This window comes from Haemorhous mexicanus, chromosome 5 (assembly GCF_027477595.1).
Source record: "Haemorhous mexicanus isolate bHaeMex1 chromosome 5, bHaeMex1.pri, whole genome shotgun sequence".
In the NCBI taxonomy this organism is placed as follows: Eukaryota; Metazoa; Chordata; class Aves; order Passeriformes; family Fringillidae; genus Haemorhous; species Haemorhous mexicanus.
In genome coordinates, this window is record NC_082345.1 from 68,691,433 (window position 1) to 68,713,428 (window position 21,996).

Here is a 21,996-nt window from a genome sequence, read left to right on the forward strand (position 1 = left end):
CCAGAGGTCCCTTCCATCCCCAGCTATTCTGTGTTCCTACAAATTGCAAACTGCCTAATTTGGGCAACACTACCTGTAATTGCTTAATTGCTGTAATTCCAGGCTACATTTCCCCCCTCCTAAGTTTGTATTTCATATCTTGTTATAATGGCACAGCAATAGTTGTAATGCTTTTTGTCCCTTGCCAGATCCTATCCTACAGCATCACGGAGATGGGTCACACATTATTGGCTCATCATTGGGCAGTCCTGACTCAGAAGATTCAAAGGATGTTGAGGATTTGGTGAGCTGTCACTGAGAAGCAGCAGTGGTGTCCATTTTCTATTGACCATGTTTGCATTGTGAAGTTAGTTACAGCCCTGTGCCACGTCTCCAAAGAAAGCAGTCACAGTCTGTCTCTTTGAACAGAAGCTTCCAGTGTGAAATGCCTACGGTGCACTTTCTCTGCTCAGGCTGTTTCCCTCATCAGCAGGGAGGACTGAGGTGCCACATCTCACTGGGGTGTTCCAGTGTGCTGAAGAGCCTCTGTTGCAGTGCTCACAGTGCTCAGATCCATCCAGTCAGTTCTGATCTGACTTGTTACTGATGTGCTGAACTGCACACATGGAAAAGTGGACAGAAGTCAAGGATTGTGGACTGTAGCCTCTTAGTGCCACAGCAAGTAGTAGTTTGCACGGGTTTCATGAAGAATGGGTGAGGATTTTTGCACTTACTGACTCTTGTAACACATGGAGTAAGAGACTGTTACATTTCAAGAAGGAGTAAGTTCCATCAAAGACTTCAGGGAGCATGGGCAGCATCGTGAAGCAGTGGTGTGTGTTCCCATCTCACCTGACTCGTTCACATGTCTGTGGCACAGGAAGAAGGCAGAAGCTTATGGGACTTGCCTGGTCTTCTTGTTCCTGAGGAGTCCATTGCTGGCAATGGACAGAGCTCAGAAAGATCACTTGTGGAAAATCTTTTCTTGGTTGTTTTTTTTTTTTTTTCCTTTCATCACTACAGCAAGCTAAATAAAAAGGGAAGGGCTATGAGAAAGGGAAGCTACTGGGACCCACCGGCCTCCCCCAACAAGCTTGGAATTTCTTGGAGATTGTTGTGAGTAGGTTGGAACATTTGTCTCTGTTGCTGTTTACCTGACACTACCAGCCACCTCTCCAGACATGATTTCTGCAGCAAGTTAGTAAATGGGGAGTGGTTTGGAGGTGGCAAAGTCTTGGAGGAATAGCTCTGTGAGAGTCTGGACGTAGGGCCTCGAGGCAAAGGCCAATTAATTCCTGCATTGTTTGAAACAGACACTAGCTGAACAGCAGCCTGTTAGCTAGGAATCAAGAGAAAAAGCTATAGAAACTAAAGACTTGTATAAATTATTTTATTTATTTCTGTAATTAGCTCTTCATAATCAAGAGTTGGTCTTTTTCAGTCTGTGGTTTTGTTAATGTGAAAAATAAGTTGTAGTTTTAAATGGTTGCCTAGGGAACAGAAATAATTGTATATTCAGTTTCAACAAAATAAAGAGTATTTGTCTTACTTGACTGTAAGATGCCATTTATTTATACTACCACAGATCCTTTCAGTGCTGCAGTTTATTTGTACAGTAATAAAAAAAAGTGCATTTTTTTCCAAAATGAAAAAGCTTGTGCCATTCTGAAACATCAGTACAACTGGAATGTTCATTAAGCGCAACAGTAGCTCTTCAAAAAAAAGCAGAATGTCACGTCTTATGGCAATAATTCTCCCCAACAAGAGGGACATTACATATACATTTACATGAAAATCATGTACTGATTGATCCTTGCACAACCCACTTCTTTTCTCTCAGGCTGATGGTTCTCACTTCAATATCTCGAGTAGAGCTGAGAGCTGAGCTGGAAGCAGTCTGACACAGCAGCATCATTGCTGGGTATTCCCAATGTCCTTCATTTACCCACTTCATGGAAGTACAGGTTGGCACATATACATAACATGACAATAGAAAACAATATGTAGTAAATTAGATTTCTAAATTTGGGTTCCAGGTCTCCTTGTCGATACCAGTAGATCTAGAAGAGAAGAGGAGTTTGTGTTATTTCAATAGGCCGGGTCTTTTAAGGAAACTATTTTTAGTAACTGAATTGGCAACTTGCAAGGTTTACTTTTGGGGTTTTTTTTCCTTCCTCTAAAACAATCCAACTTCTCTGGCCAGAGGGACTGAGTGTGTGTCTGTATGTGAAACAGGCCCTCAGGACATGCTCTGTCTGGTCAGCTTTGCTGAGAGGGCGGGAGAGTGGGTGGCTTAGCTGGGGGTGTTTTAACTCTCAAAGCTGGCTCCACCCTGGTGGATGAGGACAAACGGCAGCTTTGCACTAACACAGTCTATTCTGGGCAGAGTCGTGGCCACCAGCTGTAGGATCAAAAACTGGGACTGGCCAGGCATTGCAGAGCAACTTCCCAGCAGTGAGGGGTTCAGGGCTGCTCCAGGTCACAGCTGGAGGAAGGAGAATGCTCCAAGTATGAAAAGCTACAGCAGAAGAAGGAGCCACTGATGTCCCTGCCCGTGGAAGGGGGGTGGACTACATGGTCTGACAGCTCCTTCCAACCCAAACCATTCTGTGATTCTGTGAACTCAGACCTGCCAGTTCCCTTTGCCAGTGCTTGGGACCAGCTCCCTTGGAATTCTGCAGTTGTAGAGGAACATCTTCCACTTGCTGTAGCTTCCTACCCCTGTAACCCATGCCCTGTGTTTGCAAGGTCACTGACTAATGCAAGTGCGTGGCCGATCCCATTTCAGGTGTCTCCTGCAGCACAATCCATCTCTGCATTCCCATGTCAGTGCTCTGCTCCCTGGTTTCCTACTCTGTCTCCACTGGCAGCTGTGGGTGGCTCTGCCACAGAGGTGACAAGTCTTGCACCACAGCTGGGCTGCAGGAGTTGGCTCAGTTCACACACTTACTCTGCAGCAAATACAAAACTCACTGCCATTCCCTCATTGTCAGCTCGTGTTGTGGAGGCAGGAAAGCTTTTCTAGGAGAGTGTAAAAAAGAAGGCAGCACCACGTAAAGCAGATTTTATTCAGAGCCACCGACTCAAAAGCACGGCAAACATGGCGGTACTTACAAGAATGCCAGCAGAAATGCAACACAAGGAGATGCAGAAAGCAAAAAATACATTCACAGGTTTTGGAGGTAGTTGTGGGAAGACAAAAGCACTGATTAGAGTGACCTGTATGGAGGAAAACAAAGATGAGGATTTCACTCTGGCCAGAGCTGCAGTGAGAAGAGGCTCAGCCCAAGGGTTGGAGCAGCGCAGTGCTCACATCCTGATCTGCTCACCCCTCCCTGGCCTCTGACTCCCACCCCTGAGGAGCTGAAGGAAAATGTGCAAGTCTGGAGGAAAACTGCTTTGATACAGCTGCACGCTGAGAGGAGTGGGAAAAAAACTTTGCCAAAAGCTTTGCCACGCTGGCTCATTGCCAGAAACCACCCTCCAAGTGGCCCTGAAGCCATCAGGCCCAGAGGTGCACACCGCCCATGTAGGAGCATCCCTTCAGCCAAGAGTTCCACCAGCTGGCATCTTACCTGTCCCCAGAGCCTGCCTGCACCCCACCTGTCCCCACAGCCTCCCTGCACCTCACCTGTCCCTACAACCTCCCTGCACCTCAGCTCTCCCACAATCCCCCCGTGGACCACACTCACGGTCTCCAGTCGTGAAGGTGTTGGGTTTGTCTTTTAAGCTTGGGGAAAGCACAGCTCAACACAAAGGGACAAACTTTGGAAAGACTTATATAAGCCATAAATAGAGGACAATAAATCATAAATAGAAGGAAATAGAAGCAAACAAGCTCTCCTGGCACATAAGTGCTTTGTTGTCTCACCCAGCCTCACATTCAGCCAGGATGGACAATCTGCCAGAGAACTTCAAGGATTTTATTGCAGCTCTTAAAGAAATGTATTCCTCTTCTCCTGTTGTCAAAGAGTTTCAAAAGACAGATATGTCCCAAAATGACTGCCTGCCCTAAATCAGAGCCTCTTTGGTCATTGGAAGCTTCACCAGCCATTTTTGGGGAGGAATTCTGTTTTTCTCCCTGTCACTTAAAGATGCAACACGGGGTGGGATGGGAGATACTTACTACAAGCAGCAAGGTTGTTAAGCCACCAACAACTAGATTGATGATTCTGTCCTGAAGAAAAGAGAAGAGTGTTACATGTACCTAAAAAACCAACAACAAAAAAAAACCCCAAACCATATAAAGCAGAGCATTAACCAACAGCACTTAGAGCACCAGCCAGGATCCACATTATTGCCAGCACACACAAGGCTTCCTGCTCAGCTCTGCCACACAGGAAGGCTTCCCCTCCCTCCACGGACCCCAGGGAGGTTGTAGTTGTCAAGGCCTCGTGCAGCAGGTTTGCTCATTTGCAAATGGCTTCTCTGCTACATCTAAATCGATTACAGTTGTGCAAATTGTATTTAATTTTTTTTTTTTTTTTTAAAGAGGGAGTGCACAGATGGAGGTTGTCAGAAAAAGCTTTTTTTAGCCTCACTGCCTGAGAATTAATAGACTGATAGAGTCTTAGGTGGGAATTTGTGGGCTGCTGGCAAGGAGGTGAAGCGTTGCCCACACCCTAACACCAGCAGATCTGAAGATGGCACACAGTGGCTCTGCTTGGACAGACAGATATCCCCCCTCACTTCTTTCTGCTGCTCCTGGACAGTATAGAACAACTGGGAGCTCACAATCTTTTTGCCCCTGGGAGGAAAGATCCCTCAGTGACAGCATCAGTCCCTTCCCAGTGGCACCAGGGCAGGGACTGGCTGTGACACTGGGCTGTGTGACCACGGGCTCAGAGGAGCACCCACAGCAAGACCTGTACTGATGAACCTTCTGGAGTAAAAAAACAAAGGAAAAGGAGAATGTTCCCATCCCTGCCAGCACACTGCCTCCTCCCTAGTGCTGCTCTGAGTATAAACATGTATCACCACATGCACACAGCCAGGTGTGGCACCCCAGATTGCTGACAACTCAAACCAAAGGCTAAAACAGCTACAGCAGAAAAAATGTGCAGAGAGAAAACGCCCCAGACTTCTATTAAGTGTACTGAGAGTCATTAAGTAGGTATGGTGAAAAGAAAGTGAGAAAAGAGTTTGAGCAGTGAAAGTATTTTGCCCAAGACATCCCAGCCAGCAGGCAGGGCAACACAGGCTTCCCTCCACTGCTCTTGCACTGTTCTTGCCTCCTAGAATTTGGATTTGTAGAGAGACGTGTGCCAGGTCATCAAGAAGTAACTCATGACAGCAGCAGGGCACTAGAAGAAAGCAAAGAGGAGGCAGAAAGCAGCAAATGATGCTTTTGTGGGACACCACCAGCCCTCCCTAAGGCTGTGGAGCTCAGGTTGAGGTGGTTCAGGAACAGGTGGATGCTGTGCCCTGGTTGTGTTCATCCCCAGGGGACAGGGCCACAGCAAGCAGACTCAAAAACCTCTTCTATTAGTCCCCTACTCCTCTTTGTAAAACAAAACCAGTGATAGTCCTGCAGCCCAGAGGCCCCAAGCTGTGGGGGAGCAGCAGTGGCTGCAGCAGTGGGAAGTGACCCCCCCTCCATAGGAAATTGTCACCAACATCCTCTGTGCAAGGTCCTCACCAGCCAGGCACAACCCCCTTCTCCTCACTGGCATTTCCACACATGGAGTTGGTGATGTGACAGCAGCCTCTGAGAGCCAGCTATGAGACACCCACCACTGACCCCAGGAAGGAACCAAGAGAAGAAACCCCAGGCAAACAAGAGAAGCAACTTGAAAAGTACAAGCATGAAATGCTCCATGGGAGCACATCGTGACAGCTCAGTTGGACTCCTCCTCCTCACCTAAAATAAATTTAAGAGCTCAAAGCTGACTTTAATTTAGGCAGGACATGGAAGGGTCCTTACCCCAAAAGCCACTCCAGTACCAGGAGAGGATGGCAGTTTTGCTCTGCCCTTGCCCTGCAGACCTGACTGAGACCACCAAGGCAATGTTACAGAAGGGGACCAGAGCTGGCATTCAGGCTCAGCTCCTCCATTCAGGGTGGCAAGAGGTGAGCAGCTGGAGCCCTTGTGCCATGAGGAGATAGCAGGGAATGCCAGGGAGCCAGCTGCAGAACTGGCAGTGGGTCACCAACCTGCAGAGCTCACCTGGTGAGCACAGTCACAGCCAGCTCTGCAGAGAGCTCAGAGGGATGGACACACAGCCAATCACCATCCAGAAACTCAGCCATGACTGTGCTTATTATCTAGAGACCCATTGCACCAGGACAGGCTGGACTGGCAGGAGAAAACATGGGGGTCAGACGTGACAGCGATCATGGAGCATTTCTCTCTTGACTGTTTCAGTGTGGGAGAGAGCATCCCCCAGCACAGGATCTCACACTGCTGACTGAGGGACCTCCCAGTGCCAGCAGGATCAGGCACAGATGCCAGCAGAGGAGCAGTGGCATCCAGTCCCTGCAGCCAAGGCAGCCCCTTCCCCTGCTTAAACCTGCGGGCACTCAAATTTTCAAAACGCATTGCCGGCACAAGAAGGTATTTCAGGATCCAGGGATTAGAGACACTGATCCTGAAATCCTGGGCTTGGTGAAGCAGTGAGAGGCTGTATTCCCCAGTCCCCACTGACACTTCAGCCCCAGGCAGCTTAGCACAGCAAAAAGGTTAAAAATACTCAAGCAGAGGCCAAGACGGCTAAAGGGATTGGGGATGACGGAGCCTTTCACCTCCACACTGTGTCCGAGTGCACAGCCTGGCCAGGGCAGACACTGCTGGATGCTGGGCATGCAGAAACTGGCAGTGGAGAGCCTTGTGTCCTACAAGTCACCCAGCTGGCACAGCAGGCTCTTACAACCAGCACAGCTGATTCAGGAAGGATTTTTCTCCAGCATCACTATGTACTGTGATAGCTGCTAGAGATAAAGACAAAAAACCCCAGCAGGCACACCAAAAGAGAGAGCCTGCATCTGCCTGAGGTCACCTGGACCAGCACAGGGTACTGGCACACACACCAGCTTCTGACAGAGCCCAGCAGTGCCTCCATGGGGGTCCCCATTCAGCCAGCCAGCTGCTGAGACATAGTGAGCTGTTGGCCAGACAGCTGTTGCACAAGATGCGTTTTGAAACAAGAGGGTTTCTGCCCCATCCTTCTACTCCGAGGAGGGTATTGCAGGGGCTGGAGGCATCAGACTTCTCCCAGGGAGCCTCTGCAGTGCAGAGGTCTCCCTCCATCTGCCTCTGGGAAAGGGACATAAGGTCAGGAAGCGTCAAATCCTTGCAAAGCAGGTGGGCACAATCCAGGATTCTTTAGGATCTGGGTCAAGGTTGCTTGGAGCAGCAGGGAAACTGAGGCTAGACTGAGACTGTATCTGCACTCCCTCCACAGGCTGTGACAGAGTGGCAGCTTTGCTCTTCGCCCCATTCGAGCTTGGCACCTTCCATCCTTGAATCCTCCAAGTTAGCAGCATGTGGGCTGAGCCCCCAGGGATCCTGACAGAGGCTTGGCCAGGAGAAGGGAATGGGCAGGTTCCCTGGAGCGAGTGTACCTGGTGCCATCTCTGCAGGAGTGACAGGAAGGCCATTTTTATGCCTTACATCAGCAAGTCCAGATGGTCAGCAGCCATTGCAGCCCGTAGGGGATGCCTGAATGCAGTGCCAGACCCAGCCTGGTGGAATTGCAGGCAATGCAGGCTGTGCTCAGGGCCGTGCTGGACACCCACCCTCTGCAAGACATGGGGACTTCCTGGTGTGTCCTCAAAAGCTCATCATTCCCATCCCAAGCTGCTCAGTCTCTCTATTGCCTTCTGCTTCCAACCCACAGCAATCAACTCCCACCCACTCAAACGCTCCCACCATGGAGGAACCCAACCTTGAACGTCTCTCCTGAGGAGTGCTGCAGCTGTGACACTCTGTGCCCTCTTTGCCACCGTACAGCTGTGCCTTCCCTTGTCTCATACCCACTCACTGCCAGCACTGCATCCCTGGAGAGCCCAGCTGCATCCCCAGTGCCTGGCACTCATCAGTGCCGTGTTCCTGCCCTCCCTCTGCCCACCAGCCACTTCTTTGGCACCACCTTGCCCCAGACTCTGCTCAGCAGTCACACAGGAGAGCCAGATTGGCAGGAGCAGCTGGACCACAGCAGGGCAAAGAGGTGGATGCTGCTGCCCAGCTCTGCCATCCTCAGAGTGGCTTTACCCTCAAAGTCACCAGCTTGGAGACCAGGAGAGTGCAGGAAGGTAGGAAGAGGGAACCCCCATCTCTACATCCATTTCCAATAGCTGGCAAGGGTGGGAGACCCCTAATTTTGGGCACAGGGCTTCCCGGGGCACAACACTGCCCCTGCCCCTCCTTGTGGCCCCAGCCCGAGCAGAGGATCCCGGTTTGCCGCTATCAGCCATCATCTGCAGAGACCCAAAAGCAGAGCTGGAGTGTGGGCAAACACACTTCTCCCGGCAGACCTGCTCCCGTTTAAAGGCAAAGTTTAGCTTTTTCATTTCTGACACAGAACATTCCAGCTCGGGACCTCACCAGCGTCCGTTCCTAAGCAACCCCAGTGAATCAGGGAGGAAACCCTGGCCAGCACAGCGGTCCCCTGTCTGTGGGACACGGGTACGGCAGCGAGAGGCCATTGGCTGCTCGGCCCATCCGACAGGTTCCAAAAAAGCCACAGGAGACAGGCAGGGGTGAAGTGCTGGATCCCCCTTAGAGCCCGGGAACAGAAATTAACACCCCACCTTTATTATTTTCCACTCTCCCTTGCCAGAAGAGGCATGGCTGGAAAAAGACAGGGATCAGGGATCGAAGGCTTAACCTGTGCTGAAAAGTTTGGGAGTTCCGTGCCAGGACTGCCTCCCGGACTGCTCCGATGGCACATCCCAGTCCCCAGAAGCGCCCATCGCTGGGAGCTTCCCAAAATCCCTGACCAAGGACCCAAGTGCCCCAACACCTCCAGTGCTCCCCATCAGGGCAGCACCGCTGGTGGGGATACCTGTCCCCACTCAGTTCATCTCCCTGGGGTCCTGCCTGTCCTCCTATGCCACATCCTTCCATTTTCCCCCCAAAATCCGGTCGGTATCACTTTGTTCTCATTAAACATTATAATTGTAGCAGCAGTTCCGAGTTCTTGCAGGGAGGGCGGTGGTGGACTTGATACACTTCTGAATGATCTCAAGCAGTTTCAGCCTGCACCCCCCAAAGACACACAAATGTGGTAACCCCTCCTAACAGGGGACAGCCCCAAGTCCCAGACGGATGATGTGACACCTCCAGGTCCCGGTGCCGGGCGGCCCCAGGAGCCCCGTCCCCAGCACAGCCCCGCAGCAGCGCCGAGAGCCGAGCGGCTTACGGGGATTGACACCTGAGGAGCCGCTGCTGCCACACGTCAGCCGAGGAGCCACCGCCAGCTCCTCCAGCCCGGGAGGAAAATCAGTTCCCCGGAAGGCACCAAACGCAGCCCCCCCATCCCCATCCCCATCCCCATCCCCATCCCCATCCCCATCCCAATTCAAGATCCCCCAAACGGGGTGAGAGGCGGCCCGGGGTCGCTGGGCACACCCGGATGGGACACCGCGGTTCTGTCACCCCCTGCCCGTGCCCCAAGCCCTTCCCAGCCCCACTCCCAGGGTCCCCCCAAGCCTGGGACCCCGAGCCCCAAGTTCCCGATAGAGTTTTGGGGGGATGTTGCTTTGGGGAGGATTATTTGAAAGTTGATTTCCTTGCGGGGAAGGGTAGGGAATTGTTTTGTGAGTTATTTGGGGAGGGGGTCTTGCTGGAAGGGTTTAGTTCTGGGGATATCGCTTGGTTTTTTAAAAAATTTGGCGCGGTGTTCGTTTGGGTTGATGGATTATTTTTGGTTTGGGGCACTAATTGGGAGATGGTTGTTTTTATTTCAGGGTTATTTTAATAATTATGCCAAATTGAAGCTTTTCCTTCTTTTGGAATTTGGGGGGCTCCTCTTATATTTTTTCACTGGCGTGCAGCCTTTCTGATTTTTGATGCTGTTTTGGAGGGGGACTGAGGATTCTTTCTTATTTCTTAGGGATTTTTAAATTTGTTTGCAGGATTCGGGCAGGTTCCTCGCTCGGGCCGGCCGCTCGGCTGCCTGCGGCGCTCCGTGCCGAGCCCGGGGGCAGGGGCTGGCGAGCTGCCGCTCTCCGGGGCGGCCGGGAGGAGGTTCCTCATAACCGGGGAGCATTCACACCGGGAGGGTGAGGAGGGGGGGCACTACGGGACTTTCTGCTGCATTTCCTCCGCCGCGGTTTGCTTTGGCGGGGGGCTGTTTTGGGGGAGGGGGGTGCCGGGGGTGGCCGCTGGCGTGGCGGAGCGCCGTCCCTTACCCTGGCCGAGGTCTCCCCGAAGAGCGGCCGGTTGTCCGCGCCGCCGGTGCCGTACCCGCGGGCGGGGAATCCCTCCATGGCGCGGGGGCGCTGCGCCGGCGGCCGCGGGGGGGCGCCCGCTCATGCTGCGCCTCCGCCCCGCCCGCCCTGCGCGCCCCGGGCGGCACCGGCACCGGCACCGGCACCGGCACCGGAGGGGGCGGAGCGGCACCGGCACCGGCACCGGAGGGGCGGAGCGGCACCGACACCGGCACCGGAGGGGCGGCACCGGCACCGGCAGGGGCGGCACCGGCACCGGCACCGGCAGGGGCGGAGCGGCGGCACCGGCACCGGTTCCGGAGAGGCGGAGCGGCACCGGCACCGGGCGGGCGGAGCGGCGGCACCGGCACCGGTTCCGGAGAGGCGGAGCGGCACCGGCACCGGGCGGGCGGAGCGGCGGGAGCGGCCCCTCGGGCGGGACCTGCGCGGGTGCGGAGCCGCAGCCCGGCCTGCGCGGGGAGGGGCGGAGCTGGGCCAGCGCTGACTGTGCCGATTTGTTGCTCAACAAAGTTGCGGTATTTGAGCAAATCTCATTAGGGATGACGATATGGCAGCTTGGAGGAAGGAGCCTGATTTGATTTGGTTTTGATTCTATTTGATTTTTCTTATTACAGGTTTTATTTTCTTATTCTTTTTGTTTTCTTTTATTTTGTTTTCCTTTATTGTGTTTTACTCTCATAGAATCGTAGAAGCAGAATATGCTGAGTTGGAAGGGACCCGAAAGTAACACCAGTCCAACTGCTGTCCCTGCACAGGACACCCCACAAACCTCAGCCTGTGCCCAAGAGCATTCTCCAAACCCTTCTCGAGCTCTGTCAGGCTCAGTGCTCTGAGCACTGCCCTGGGGAGTCTGTTCCAGTGCCCACCACCCCCTGGGTGTAAAGCCTTTTCCTAATATCCAACCTAACCTTTATTTTTACTGTCGTTGTGTTTTTCTTATTTTGTAATTTATTTTATTTTACTTTATTCTATTTTACTTTATTTTTAGGGGCTTATTTATTTATTTATAAACATCTGATCCTGCTAGAGCTGAAAAATGAACATGTGCCCTCCTGGTCCCCTACATGAGTTATCCACCTAAACTAGATAAAAGAGAGGGATTATTCCTGGATCTAGGATTGGTAGCAGTAAAACACTTTTCTTATATACATTCCTTAGCCAAAGTTATCCCATGTCCCAGCTGCTGCTGCTGCTGCTTTGGAGTTTCTGATGGGTTTGCATGTGAGAAAGCCTGGAAGCATTAATTTTATTGTTATTTTAAATTTTTTAAAATTTATTTTAATTTTCTAATTAAATTTTATTTATGTTTTTATTTAAATTAATTTCTATTGCTTTGGTGTTTTGTTTTTTTTTTACTTCTTTAGTTAATTTCATTTTTTCTATTTACATTGCTTGGTCTCAGAAAATAGCTTTCCTCTTGGATATCCCCCAGACCATCATGGATACAACCTTTCTCCAAGTGCATTTTAGGATGAAAAGAAACCAATTAAGATACATTAAATGTTGTGGCTTCCAGGACAGATTATAAATTTTTTGTTCAAATGAGCTCTGTGGTTTCCCCCAACCCTGCTCTCTCCAGGAGCTCCAGGGGGTTTTTGCCCTGAGAGACAAACTCCCATAAATATGACTGGAATTTAGGAGAAATAGCATGGCCGTTTCCTTCTTGCTGGATAGAAAGGATTGACAGGCCAGGTCTGTAGGTGAGAAGATCAGAAAGAAGAACACCAGCTGCAGATAGGAGCTGTCAGAGCAGTTGCTCTGTTGGTGGCTCCAATTCCTGTCACCAAGGTCCTCCTGCAGGCCACTGGCCTCACAGGCTGGTGGGAGCTCCCCAGCTGTTGAGCAAGAGCCTGGTGAAATCAGCTTCTCTTGCGAAACATTTCTGTCATTTTAGGTCTCAAGTGCTTGCCCTGGGGCCGTGCTGTGCACACAGGGCTGGAGCACTGAGCACTCCAGCTGCTCTCAGCCTCTGAGCTCAACAGCTCGGAGACCAAAGCGCAGCCGCCCCAAAGGGGAAAGGTATTGGATTCAAGTGAGGCTGGGAAATCATCACAGCCTCAAAGGGGAAAGGTATTGGATTCAAGTGAGGCTGGGAAATCATCACAGCCTCAAAGGGGAAAGGTATTGGATTCAAGTGAGGCTGGGAAATCATCACAGCCTCAAAGGGGAAAGGTATTGGATTTAAGAGAGGCTGGGAAATCATCACAGCTTCAAAGGGGAAAGGTATTGGATTCAAGTGAGGCTGGGAAACTGTCACAGCTTTGCTGGGGTACCTGTTGCCAATTCCCGGACTTCTGGGACTCTGGCTGGCCCTCCCAGGGGGCTCCCCTGTTGGGGGAGACCCTTCTGGAGTGGTCTTGTGTCAGGAAAGAGATACACACTGGATCTTTTTGATCTTCAGATTCTTGTTTATTGTTATCTTATCTAGAGTTTTGCACACTGTCCACACCAGGTTCAGTGCACTGGAAAAGTGCCACAAAAATGGCCAACAATCTCTTGTTCCAAGGTCTTTTAAAGCTAAACTATCCAATTAAGAGCTGACACCTAGATTATTTCCCTTTAACCCAATAACTGATCCCTAAGAGCCTGCAATGCAGACTTTTCTGCCCAATTACAAACTACCACCAAAACCCATGAAGAAGAAGGAAGAAGCATGAAGAAGCAGCCCAGGACGACACCCTGTGCCCTCCATCTTGCTTCCATCCACAACATACTAAAAATCCCAAAACCTCAATTTCCCACCTAAGTGATACACCTACGCTACTCCCTATAATCTACTTCACACCCTAGTGGATTTCAGTCTATTCTGGAGTTTAGGAAACTTTCTCCATGAGTGAGGGTCAAAGTCAGTGCTCCCCTGGGGGTCAGGGCACCCCAGAGCAGACAGAGAAATATTCCTGGTGTCCTGGGTTTCCACACAGCTTCAAAGGTGAAAAGTATTGAATTCAAGTGAGGCTGGAAAATTATCACAGCTTCAAGGAGCTTGACTGTGTCCTGAGCTGAAGTACTGGGTGGGAAGGCACAAAGGCCTCCTGTAGCCCTCCAGCAGTCATTCCCAGGGTAAGCCTTGGGGAAGAAGGGTGTCCAGGACCCAGTGGAGAGACTCTTCATGTCCTCTTGAACCACTTGGTAAAAAACAATCCCATGGTGTGAAGGATGTGGCTTCCTGACACACAAGTGCTCTTGACCTACAGAACAGTTGGTTCTATGCTCATTTTTCAGTACTTGTGTATTAATTATTTTCCTGAGCAGGCTCTGACTGTGCCCAAATTAAATACTGAGGGAGCTGTAGGGTCTGGGTGGGGCATGGCAGTGCTGGAGGGGGTGACTGTGGGAGTGCCCTGCATCATTTAAATTTGGAGTTATGGCTCGGTGGGACAAAGACACTTAACCTTCTTCCAACATCCACTGAATAACTGAGAACAAATGCAAAACACAGGCCAAACTTGCTGAAAACCACAAATTGTTACTTGTGCATAACAATCAATGAATCAATAACCAGGGAATACTGGAATGGGAGTTATTTGTTTCTCAGCCCATGCTTTGCTATAGTATCTTGTTTTTTAAGTGCTACACATCTTCTACACTTAACCAACCTACATCTCTCCCACTTGGACCACTCACTTGTGCATCAAAGTGCTTCCTGGGTGATGTGATCACTTTGTAGACAGCAGTTCTAATTTGATTAGAGTCTGATTGAGCCACTAATGTAACAGACCAAGCAGATTCACTTCTTTCTACAATTCAAAGTAAGTATATAAATCTTCAGTGAAAAGTACCTATGCTTCTCAGGTCTGAAATAGAAAACAACTTGCTATTTAATAGAGGAAGTAATATCAAAGTAAATCTTGGATGATTTAACATTGGAAGGATTTGTACTGCTCAGGTTGGACACAACTCCCTTGGTCTTATTTAGTGTGTTTTACATTTATTACAGTTGGCTTCATCTGTTACAGCAGTTCCAAGGTTTACATGCTGAGCTTTAGCTCTCCTTCCTCAAAAATATTCCTGGCATTACTTCCTAGAAATAGATTTGGCCCATAAATTGCAGAGAGCTTTGGAGTCTCTTCAGAACATCAGCACCATAGACTATAAAAGACTATATGCTTTCTCCTGCCTAATATTTTATTTATATTAAAAGTCATCATGTGTTTTTCTCTGCACTCTGAGTGAAGGTTTAATTCAGCACATAGATGAAAATTTCAATATATCCCAAGGCTAATTATATATCACTGTCACTGATGCTGCAGCCTCTGTAACTCACCAGCTGGCTGTTGGAGTCCCAGGGTGGAGGTCAGTAACTCATCTGGGCAGGCAGTGAAGCCTTCAGCCCCTCACTGACCTGGCTCCCTGATGCTCTGTGTGTCCTTTCTAGTGATCTAATATGCTGAGGCTTCTAATGCATCAATTTATTCCATAACTCTTTGGCAGCAGGGGCTTTCTGCTGCCATTTATCTTAGTCTCAGCTCCAGCAGGAGCAGATCTTGCTCTCCTGTCTCTTTCCCTGTAGCGATTTCTGCTTCCCGACCCAGCCGTTACTGATTACAGCCTGGTCATTGGCTTTTGCACTTTAAATCAGCCCTCAGCTCCCAGCATGACGGCCTTGGGGCTATTCTGCTTGGCACACTTCATTTTGAAAGGATAGCAGTTTCCTCAGAGCTTTCTAACAAAGCTTCCACAAAACTTCTGGGGCATTCCAGGAGCTGTTTTCACTGTGTTTTCACAGTCCAAAGGAAACCCGACTAACAAACTTGGCTAGTTAGAACAGACTTTAATCTCATCTCTATCAGCCCCCAACCTGAGGAAATACTCTGGAAGAGGAATAAATGGACTTTTACAACACTGAGATCCTTCTCCATCATCCCAGAAGAGTTGGTTTTGACTCCCTCTACAGGAAGAGTCACCTGACTCTGGCAGATCATCAAGGGACAACCAGCTCGAGGACAGCCATGCTCCCCCCAGAGCAGGGGGCATGATTTTCTGTTAATCCTGCCATGCTGAGATTGTACATATCTTGCCTTTGCTGGGGGCACATGTTCTGCTGAGAGGACAGGAAGTTTCTGCAGAGAGTGTGGAGAAGAGAATCCAAAACCTCTACGTTTAGCAGTTTCCACCATCAGTTTTACCTAGTAGCTGCCTGCAAGGACCAAAAGATTTTAAAACTGGTACCAAGAGGTGTTACAGACATATTGAAACTTTAAAAGAAACAAAACCAAACAAAAACCCTCAAACACGAACAAACAATACCTCCCAAAAACCAAAACAAAAACAAATGAGCAAAGAAAGAAAAAAAAAACACAAAAAGGACAAAATCAAAATTCAGTGAAGTATTTCCAGTATACCCCAGGTGTAATCTAGTGATGTAGCCAAAGGTCTCTGCCTGCATCTCTCAGTTTATGGTAACTTTCCTTGAGTCTCTGCCTTAGTGCTGTCAGAGTTTTTCCCCTAAACAAGGATGCTTTAGAGTTAATGGAGAACCTGAGTGGCACTGGGACCCATGGGGCAGATGCCACAAAGGGAACACAGGGCTGCTGGGGTGACACCCACTGTCACTGTGGGGCTGGGGCTGATGTGAGCAGCCCATACCCAACAGCTCCCTGGACTTTACTGTCATTGCCTGGAACATGGGGAGGAACATCAGCCCAACAGGAGGGGAAAACAACCATGGCCTTTCATGTTTGCAGCCAAGGAGAAAGGTCTGGGCAAGCAGTCAGCAGAGGGAGGCACGAGCACACAGATCCTGTGCAAACCTCAGCCCATGGCATCCCTCCAAGCTCCAGAATCCAGGCAGGGGGCTGCAAGCAGTTCTGAAAAACTATTTGTTTCACTTTTTTCACATTTATGTTTAGCTCTTGGAGATCAGATGAGAGACTGAGCAAATGAGGAAGCTGAAACATTCTCATTCAAGGATGTATTTTCTGAATTATTCATTATAATCTTCATTCTCCTGTGGATTTTTCAGCATTTGAGTTATATGAGAATTGTGGACTCTTCCTCTTTTATATTATCTTACTTAATGAATTGCAGAAGCTTTCCCATCTACTCCTTCATGCTCCAAAATCTCAGCAGAGAGTCAGCGTTCAATAAATTTAGAGAAAATTTTCCTTAATATTTTTTATTTTTGAGAAAAAATATCTTCAAAAAGATAAACATTTCATTAATATATGCACGTCTATGCATATACAATGCAAATTTCCCTCCTGGGCTTCTGATAGATGTATAAGCTGTTTACCAACTGCTCCTCTGAGCTGGTGGCAGATATTAAGTGGGGCAGCAGCTGTGGGGCTGCTTCAAAACACCCCTTTGAAGAGCAGAGGATAGAGCTTGGTGTGGGACCAGTGGTTACACACCAGCTGATCAGGAAAACAGCCCTTCATCTGCTGCATCTGCAAGTCAGACACCACCCCTCACCCCACCAAGGGTGGCAGAAACATCACAGGGAAATCTGCATTGGTACTGATCTTCAAGAGAAAAGCTCCTTTGAATAGCAAAAGGACACAGAGCAGCAGTACCACCTCCTGGTTTTGCAGGATTTCCATCTTGTCATTTAAGCTTTCCACAGTGGGATGAACAGAAAATTATGCACCTATTTGTCCTTCCTTAGTATGTGCATATGCTCCCCTTTGGCACTACCACAGCCTTAAAATGCAGGGGTTTGTGATTCTCTGCAGAGAGATGAGATGAAAAACCTTCTTTGCCCACAGTAAGCATGCTCTGAGAGGTCATCACACCAGCAGCAAGGGTCTGTGTGCCTCATCCCTCTTCCCAAGCCACCTCAAGGCTACCTGCCAGCCAATCACATTCAGGAGAAAGAGATTTTCTTCCCAAAACTCAATGTTCCTGAGGCACATGCTCCATTAAACAATGGCTAGCCAGAGGCTGACTAAAACATCTGCCTGAAATCCAGACTGCTGCCTCTTGTGCTGAAATGCTTCCAGCTGGCACTGCCCCAGCCGCAGGTTTTTTCTTCTCCATGGGCATGTGCAATTCAAAACCTGCAGTGGCTACAGCCTCTGAATTGAAAAGCAAGTCATGCAAATCCTAGTGGCACCAGGGAGCTGTTATCTTGCTAAAGTTTATGGATTTCACAGAGTCTGAAGGCAGAGGGCTCCATGCCAAGTGAGAGGTGTGAACTTTCTTTTCAGGGTCTCACACAGCACAAGTCACTGCTTATAGTCAGGTAACTCTGGGCTGAGACTGATGACAGTGTTTGGAAACTGTGTTAGTCCTCAGGCAGTAAAATAACGTTCCAGAAACAAAACCTCTGCTTGCTCTGTATCTCTCTTACATCTCTGAATCCACCTTGTTTGTATCAGACAAGATGTGTCTGATCTGTGAAGCACAGTGGAAAATACTTATTAACCTCTATTGAGAGAGTCCCAGTGTAACCACTTCATTAATTTATCCCTGATTAGAGTCTGTTTATCCAGTCTAGTATCATTCCCTTTTAAGTACTGGTTCATGTTTATACTCCATCAGTCCTCTGGCACCTCTCCAGTTTTCCAAAGTTTGTTAAGATCTAAAATTAGTGAAATGAGAGTACTGAGCTACTGGTCTTAAGAATGGAAGTGTACATGACCCCAGGCTTCTGAACTTAAAGAGTTTGTATTTAGCAGGTGATGTTTCACAACCTCCTCAGCTACAGATTGTAAATGATTTCATCTGGTATTGATGGATCCTACTACCTTCCTCTGATATAGTAAAGCAGTAATTATGAACATTCAGTGTGATGTTTTTCCCATCTGATGGATATAAATGGTGAGATTGTAAACAACAGAGAAGCTATTCCTAAGTTAAGATTGCCAGTGATATTTTAATGTCTTCTTACTGTCTAAACACACTTAAATTTTTATATTTCTGTTTCTGTTGCCTTGCATTCTCAATAATCTGCTTGCAATATACATTCTATGGCAATGAATATCTCTTCTAAACACCTCTTCTGAACTCCTCCTTCAGATCTGTCTGTCATCTATCTTCTCTGTTGAAATATTGCTCTGGTCTGACAAAATATTAATCCACTGATGTTTAAATAACCTCTGTCTTTGTAGTTGCAGGTGTAGTAATCTTTCTCATTTGCTGAGGCCAAAGTTGGGAGTGATAGGCTATCAAAGAGATATTTCATGTTTTTGATTAGCATCTCCTCCAAACAGTGATCTTTCAGCTCTGGTCCACAGACCTCCTCCTTTTTGAAGGGTCCAGTGGAGGGAAGAAGGGTCCTTCTGGACTGTGACTCAAGTTCTCTCTGAACAAGATGGACATGTATCTCAGGGAGGTTAGGATAGGAGTTGGCAGGTTGTAACCACCACAGAACAAGAGTTCCACTGTCTGCAGCTTCAGGAAACCAGAGCCACAGAAAGAAGCTGATCTGCAGGGACACCAGGTTCTTTTCTCCAGAAACACTGCCCACCCCATCCGTGTCACGTGTGCCTGGCTCCAGCCCATCTCTCCAGGCACAGCATCCTAGCACTTATCTCCTTGCACTCACAGCCCACCTGCTGGCTCCTTCTTGCTCACATCCCAGCCTGGCTGGAACATCGTGTACTTGGCACCAGGATGCTCCCCAGGACGGCACAGCAGACATCCTCTAGACATCCAAGGCAAACATGAAGAGCCAGCCATATATCCAGTTCCCCTGCTTTTTGCTCCATCCTCCCAGCAGCTGGCAGCAGTTTATCCACCCGAGCAGGACAGCTCCCACTTGGATGAGGTATTTGGGTGCTCCTGCCAAGGCAGGAGGAACATCTGCAGCGAGGAGCTGGGACCACATCCTACTTCCACAACCAGCAAGAGCTGCCAGCAGGGGAGGAGGTTTCTGTGAGCACGAGATTGCTCGCAAAATGCTGATGCATCTGTGTGCTTGACTCTTTAACCTGCTCGTCCTTCCCTGAACTCGTCCCCTTCTCCCCTCCCTTCCCCCTCCTCCTTCTGCTTCTGGGCACTCCCTTCCCAGTATCTCCCGTCCCTGGAGCTGCCGCCTGCCAGGGCACGTGCTGCAGGGCACCACCGCGGGGCTCCGGGGCGTGGGTGCCTCTCCACCATCCCTCAGAGCGCAGCCAAGCGCCCGCCCCGGGGAGCCTGCCACAGGACGCGTGAAACTGCAGAGCATCTGCTTCAGTAAATTGTTTGGTTATTCCGAATCACAGAAGTAACAAATAACGAGGAAAACGGTGATTTGAACACACAGGCACACAACCATTAATAAGCAGGTGATTAGAGATACAGTAAGGGAAGCCAGAGCTTGCCAAGCACTGGCTGATGGGTCATTAAAGGAGCTACTCTGGCTTTGGAGAGGATCTGCCTCAATATTGTAACTGATAAGATGGAGAAAACGTGGTTAGTGTGAAATTAGGAGTGTATTTGAGGGAGCTTGAGGGACTGAACAAAACTTAGAACAGGATGTTTGCAGAAATGAGCAAAGACACAGGAAGGGAAGGATCAGGGTGGAACAAGTATGAGAAGATGACAAGGAAGGAGGTTGGAGGGATCAGACATGACAGCAAGTGTTTGGGCAGGACAATCACCTGGCTGGGCCCTGGCCCTGATCCATGCGGTCTGGCCTGCCTTCTTATTAAATCCCATGCTTGATTACCTTTGCTGTGTGCCAGGCCCTGGAAAAGACTCAGGGTCTGAGCCAGGGCTGGTTGAGGGAGCCAGGATAGGGGCACTGGACAGGCTTTTCAAGGGATCCTTGAATGCAGAGTGCCTGTGAAGGCAGAGAATATGGGAGAGTATTAAGGGGAAAAGAGAGACACAAAAGCAACAAGCAGCAAAGATTCTCTATCTCAACACTGAGAGATGTAAATACACTGGCAGAACAAAGCATCCATAAAAATGATTGTTTGTTCAAAGTTACATTGCAGTAATTTTTTGGGTGCCACCCTGGAACTCTGCTGTCAGTAGACATTCCCCAGTCACCATCCCAAATGCTGTTTGTGAGGGTGCTGTGCTTCAGACTTGAATTAAATGTAGTCTCAATTACAACAAGAAAGAAATTGTGGGTTTTTTAAGTAATTACAGTTGCTAAGAGGTGCTCAGCACAGGCAGGCTGAGAAAGCAGGTCCAATGAATGAGATAAATTCAGTGGAACTGAAGTACCAGGAAAGAACCTGCAAGGAGCATAAGGCAACTCCATTCGAGCTGCTTTCAGGCAGCCCTCATTTGTACTGACTGTGTGAGGAAAAGCAGCACCAACAGCTGCTGAGTTAGAAAGTTGTTTTTAATGATTTTGAGGCCAACCATTTTCAACACTTTGAAACAAGGAAACCATGTTTGAAAACCAAAAGGTTGAGATTCAACTGTCTTCAGAGATGGAAAAACAACTGTCCATTTGGGTGCCTAAGTGAAAAATCAAAACAATTATACCATCCCTCCGCGTGGAGCTTTGAGCTGCTGTGACTGCAAAGCAATCTAACAACCATGGTATCACTGTCAGAAAACACTGTTCCAAAATGGATTCCAGTAAAGCCTGAAAAACAGAACACAGCCTGGAACACCCCGGGCTGCACTCTTATCATTTCACGTGTAGTAGTCAAACACAAAGTCTGAAAAGTAGGTCTTGGAACTTTGTTTTCCCTACTCTTGTGAGCTTCTACAGGCACAGAAGGGATTTATTCTTCTTGAACAAAGCTATGAAGGGAATTAGAATTAGATCAGGCTTAGGCGGCTGCAAGCTAACAGAGAGCCTTGCCACCAGCCATTCCTTGAGCAGCTGCAAATGGCCATTGAGAGCAGTACAGTATTTCCTGATAAGAGAAATACCAACAGATAAGTACCTGGGAAAGTATTTTTTATGTAATTACTTTTTACTAAGACTCAAATCAGAAAAATAGCACATCTTTTCATCTCTAGGCAATACAACTTGAAATATGTGCTTTAGCTCTTTAAAATTCAGTAAAAGAGTTTGTATAATGATGTTCAGAAATAATTTATGTTGATAAGTACTGTTGTGTCACCCTTAAATGAAGCACAGCTTCCCCAGATCGCTTACTTCTGATACTCCTTCATAACTAAGCTTAAGAGACAAGTGAGCTCACAGCTCTCCACTCGCTTAAAACTGAGGTAGGGATATTTCAGTTAAGAAATATTTCAGCTATTTCTCTTACCAGATGTATCAGATAAGAGAAAACACAGAGTTCTTTTGACAGCTCTTCCAAGGAAAAGATACATCCAGCACACAGGCAGCAGTGAAACCTTGTTGGTACTCAAGTATCAGCTTCACACTCAGCCAGCACATCTGAATGCCAAAGCCTGGTCAGGAGGAACTTTGGCAGGCTGGAGGAGTGGACACATTGTCTTAAGTTTAGCACAAACTGGATGTCAAAGGACAATTATAAGTGAAACCAACACTGCCAGTACAAAACCTGCTGTTTTCCTAATGAACTGAGAGAACTCCCAGATTCACCAGTCTTGATAAAGGCCATCTCTGTAAACTGGTCTGGCTAATGACAAGTCTTGTTTTAATCTTTCATCCCATGAATCTTTTAAATATCACAGTGACATTCAATCTTTTTTACACTGTCAATGCTGAAAAATCTAATATCTAGGTAATTCACTCTCTCAAAGTGGGAAGGATCTGTCAACTCATATAAAATGGAACATGAATTCCCATGCTATTCATTTAAAGTGAAA

At 48.5% G+C, this 21,996-nt stretch overlaps 2 protein-coding genes across 4 annotated transcripts in view; one reads left to right on the forward strand and one right to left on the reverse strand.

Annotated features, from left to right (window-relative positions):
• The window catches only part of DMTF1 (cyclin D binding myb like transcription factor 1), a 29,115-nt gene extending 27,588 nt beyond the window's left edge, over nt 1-1,527 (forward strand). For all 3 annotated transcript variants that reach the window (XM_059847461.1, XM_059847462.1, XM_059847464.1), the window contains one exon: nt 189-1,527. In XM_059847461.1, coding sequence (XP_059703444.1) covers nt 189-298 — 110 coding nt within the window. In that variant the 3' untranslated portion in view covers nt 299-1,527. The remainder of the gene's footprint in view (nt 1-188) is intronic.
• TMEM243 (transmembrane protein 243) lies at nt 1,356-10,475 on the reverse strand. Its single transcript, XM_059847465.1, has 4 exons — nt 10,330-10,475; nt 4,106-4,156; nt 3,094-3,198; nt 1,356-2,039 (listed from the first exon to the last, which is right to left on the reverse strand). The coding sequence occupies exons 1-4, from the start codon at nt 10,405-10,407 to the stop codon at nt 1,917-1,919; spliced, it is 357 nt and encodes a 118-aa protein (XP_059703448.1). The 5' UTR covers nt 10,408-10,475; the 3' UTR covers nt 1,356-1,916.
• Nucleotides 10,476-21,996: the final 11,521 nt, after the last annotated feature.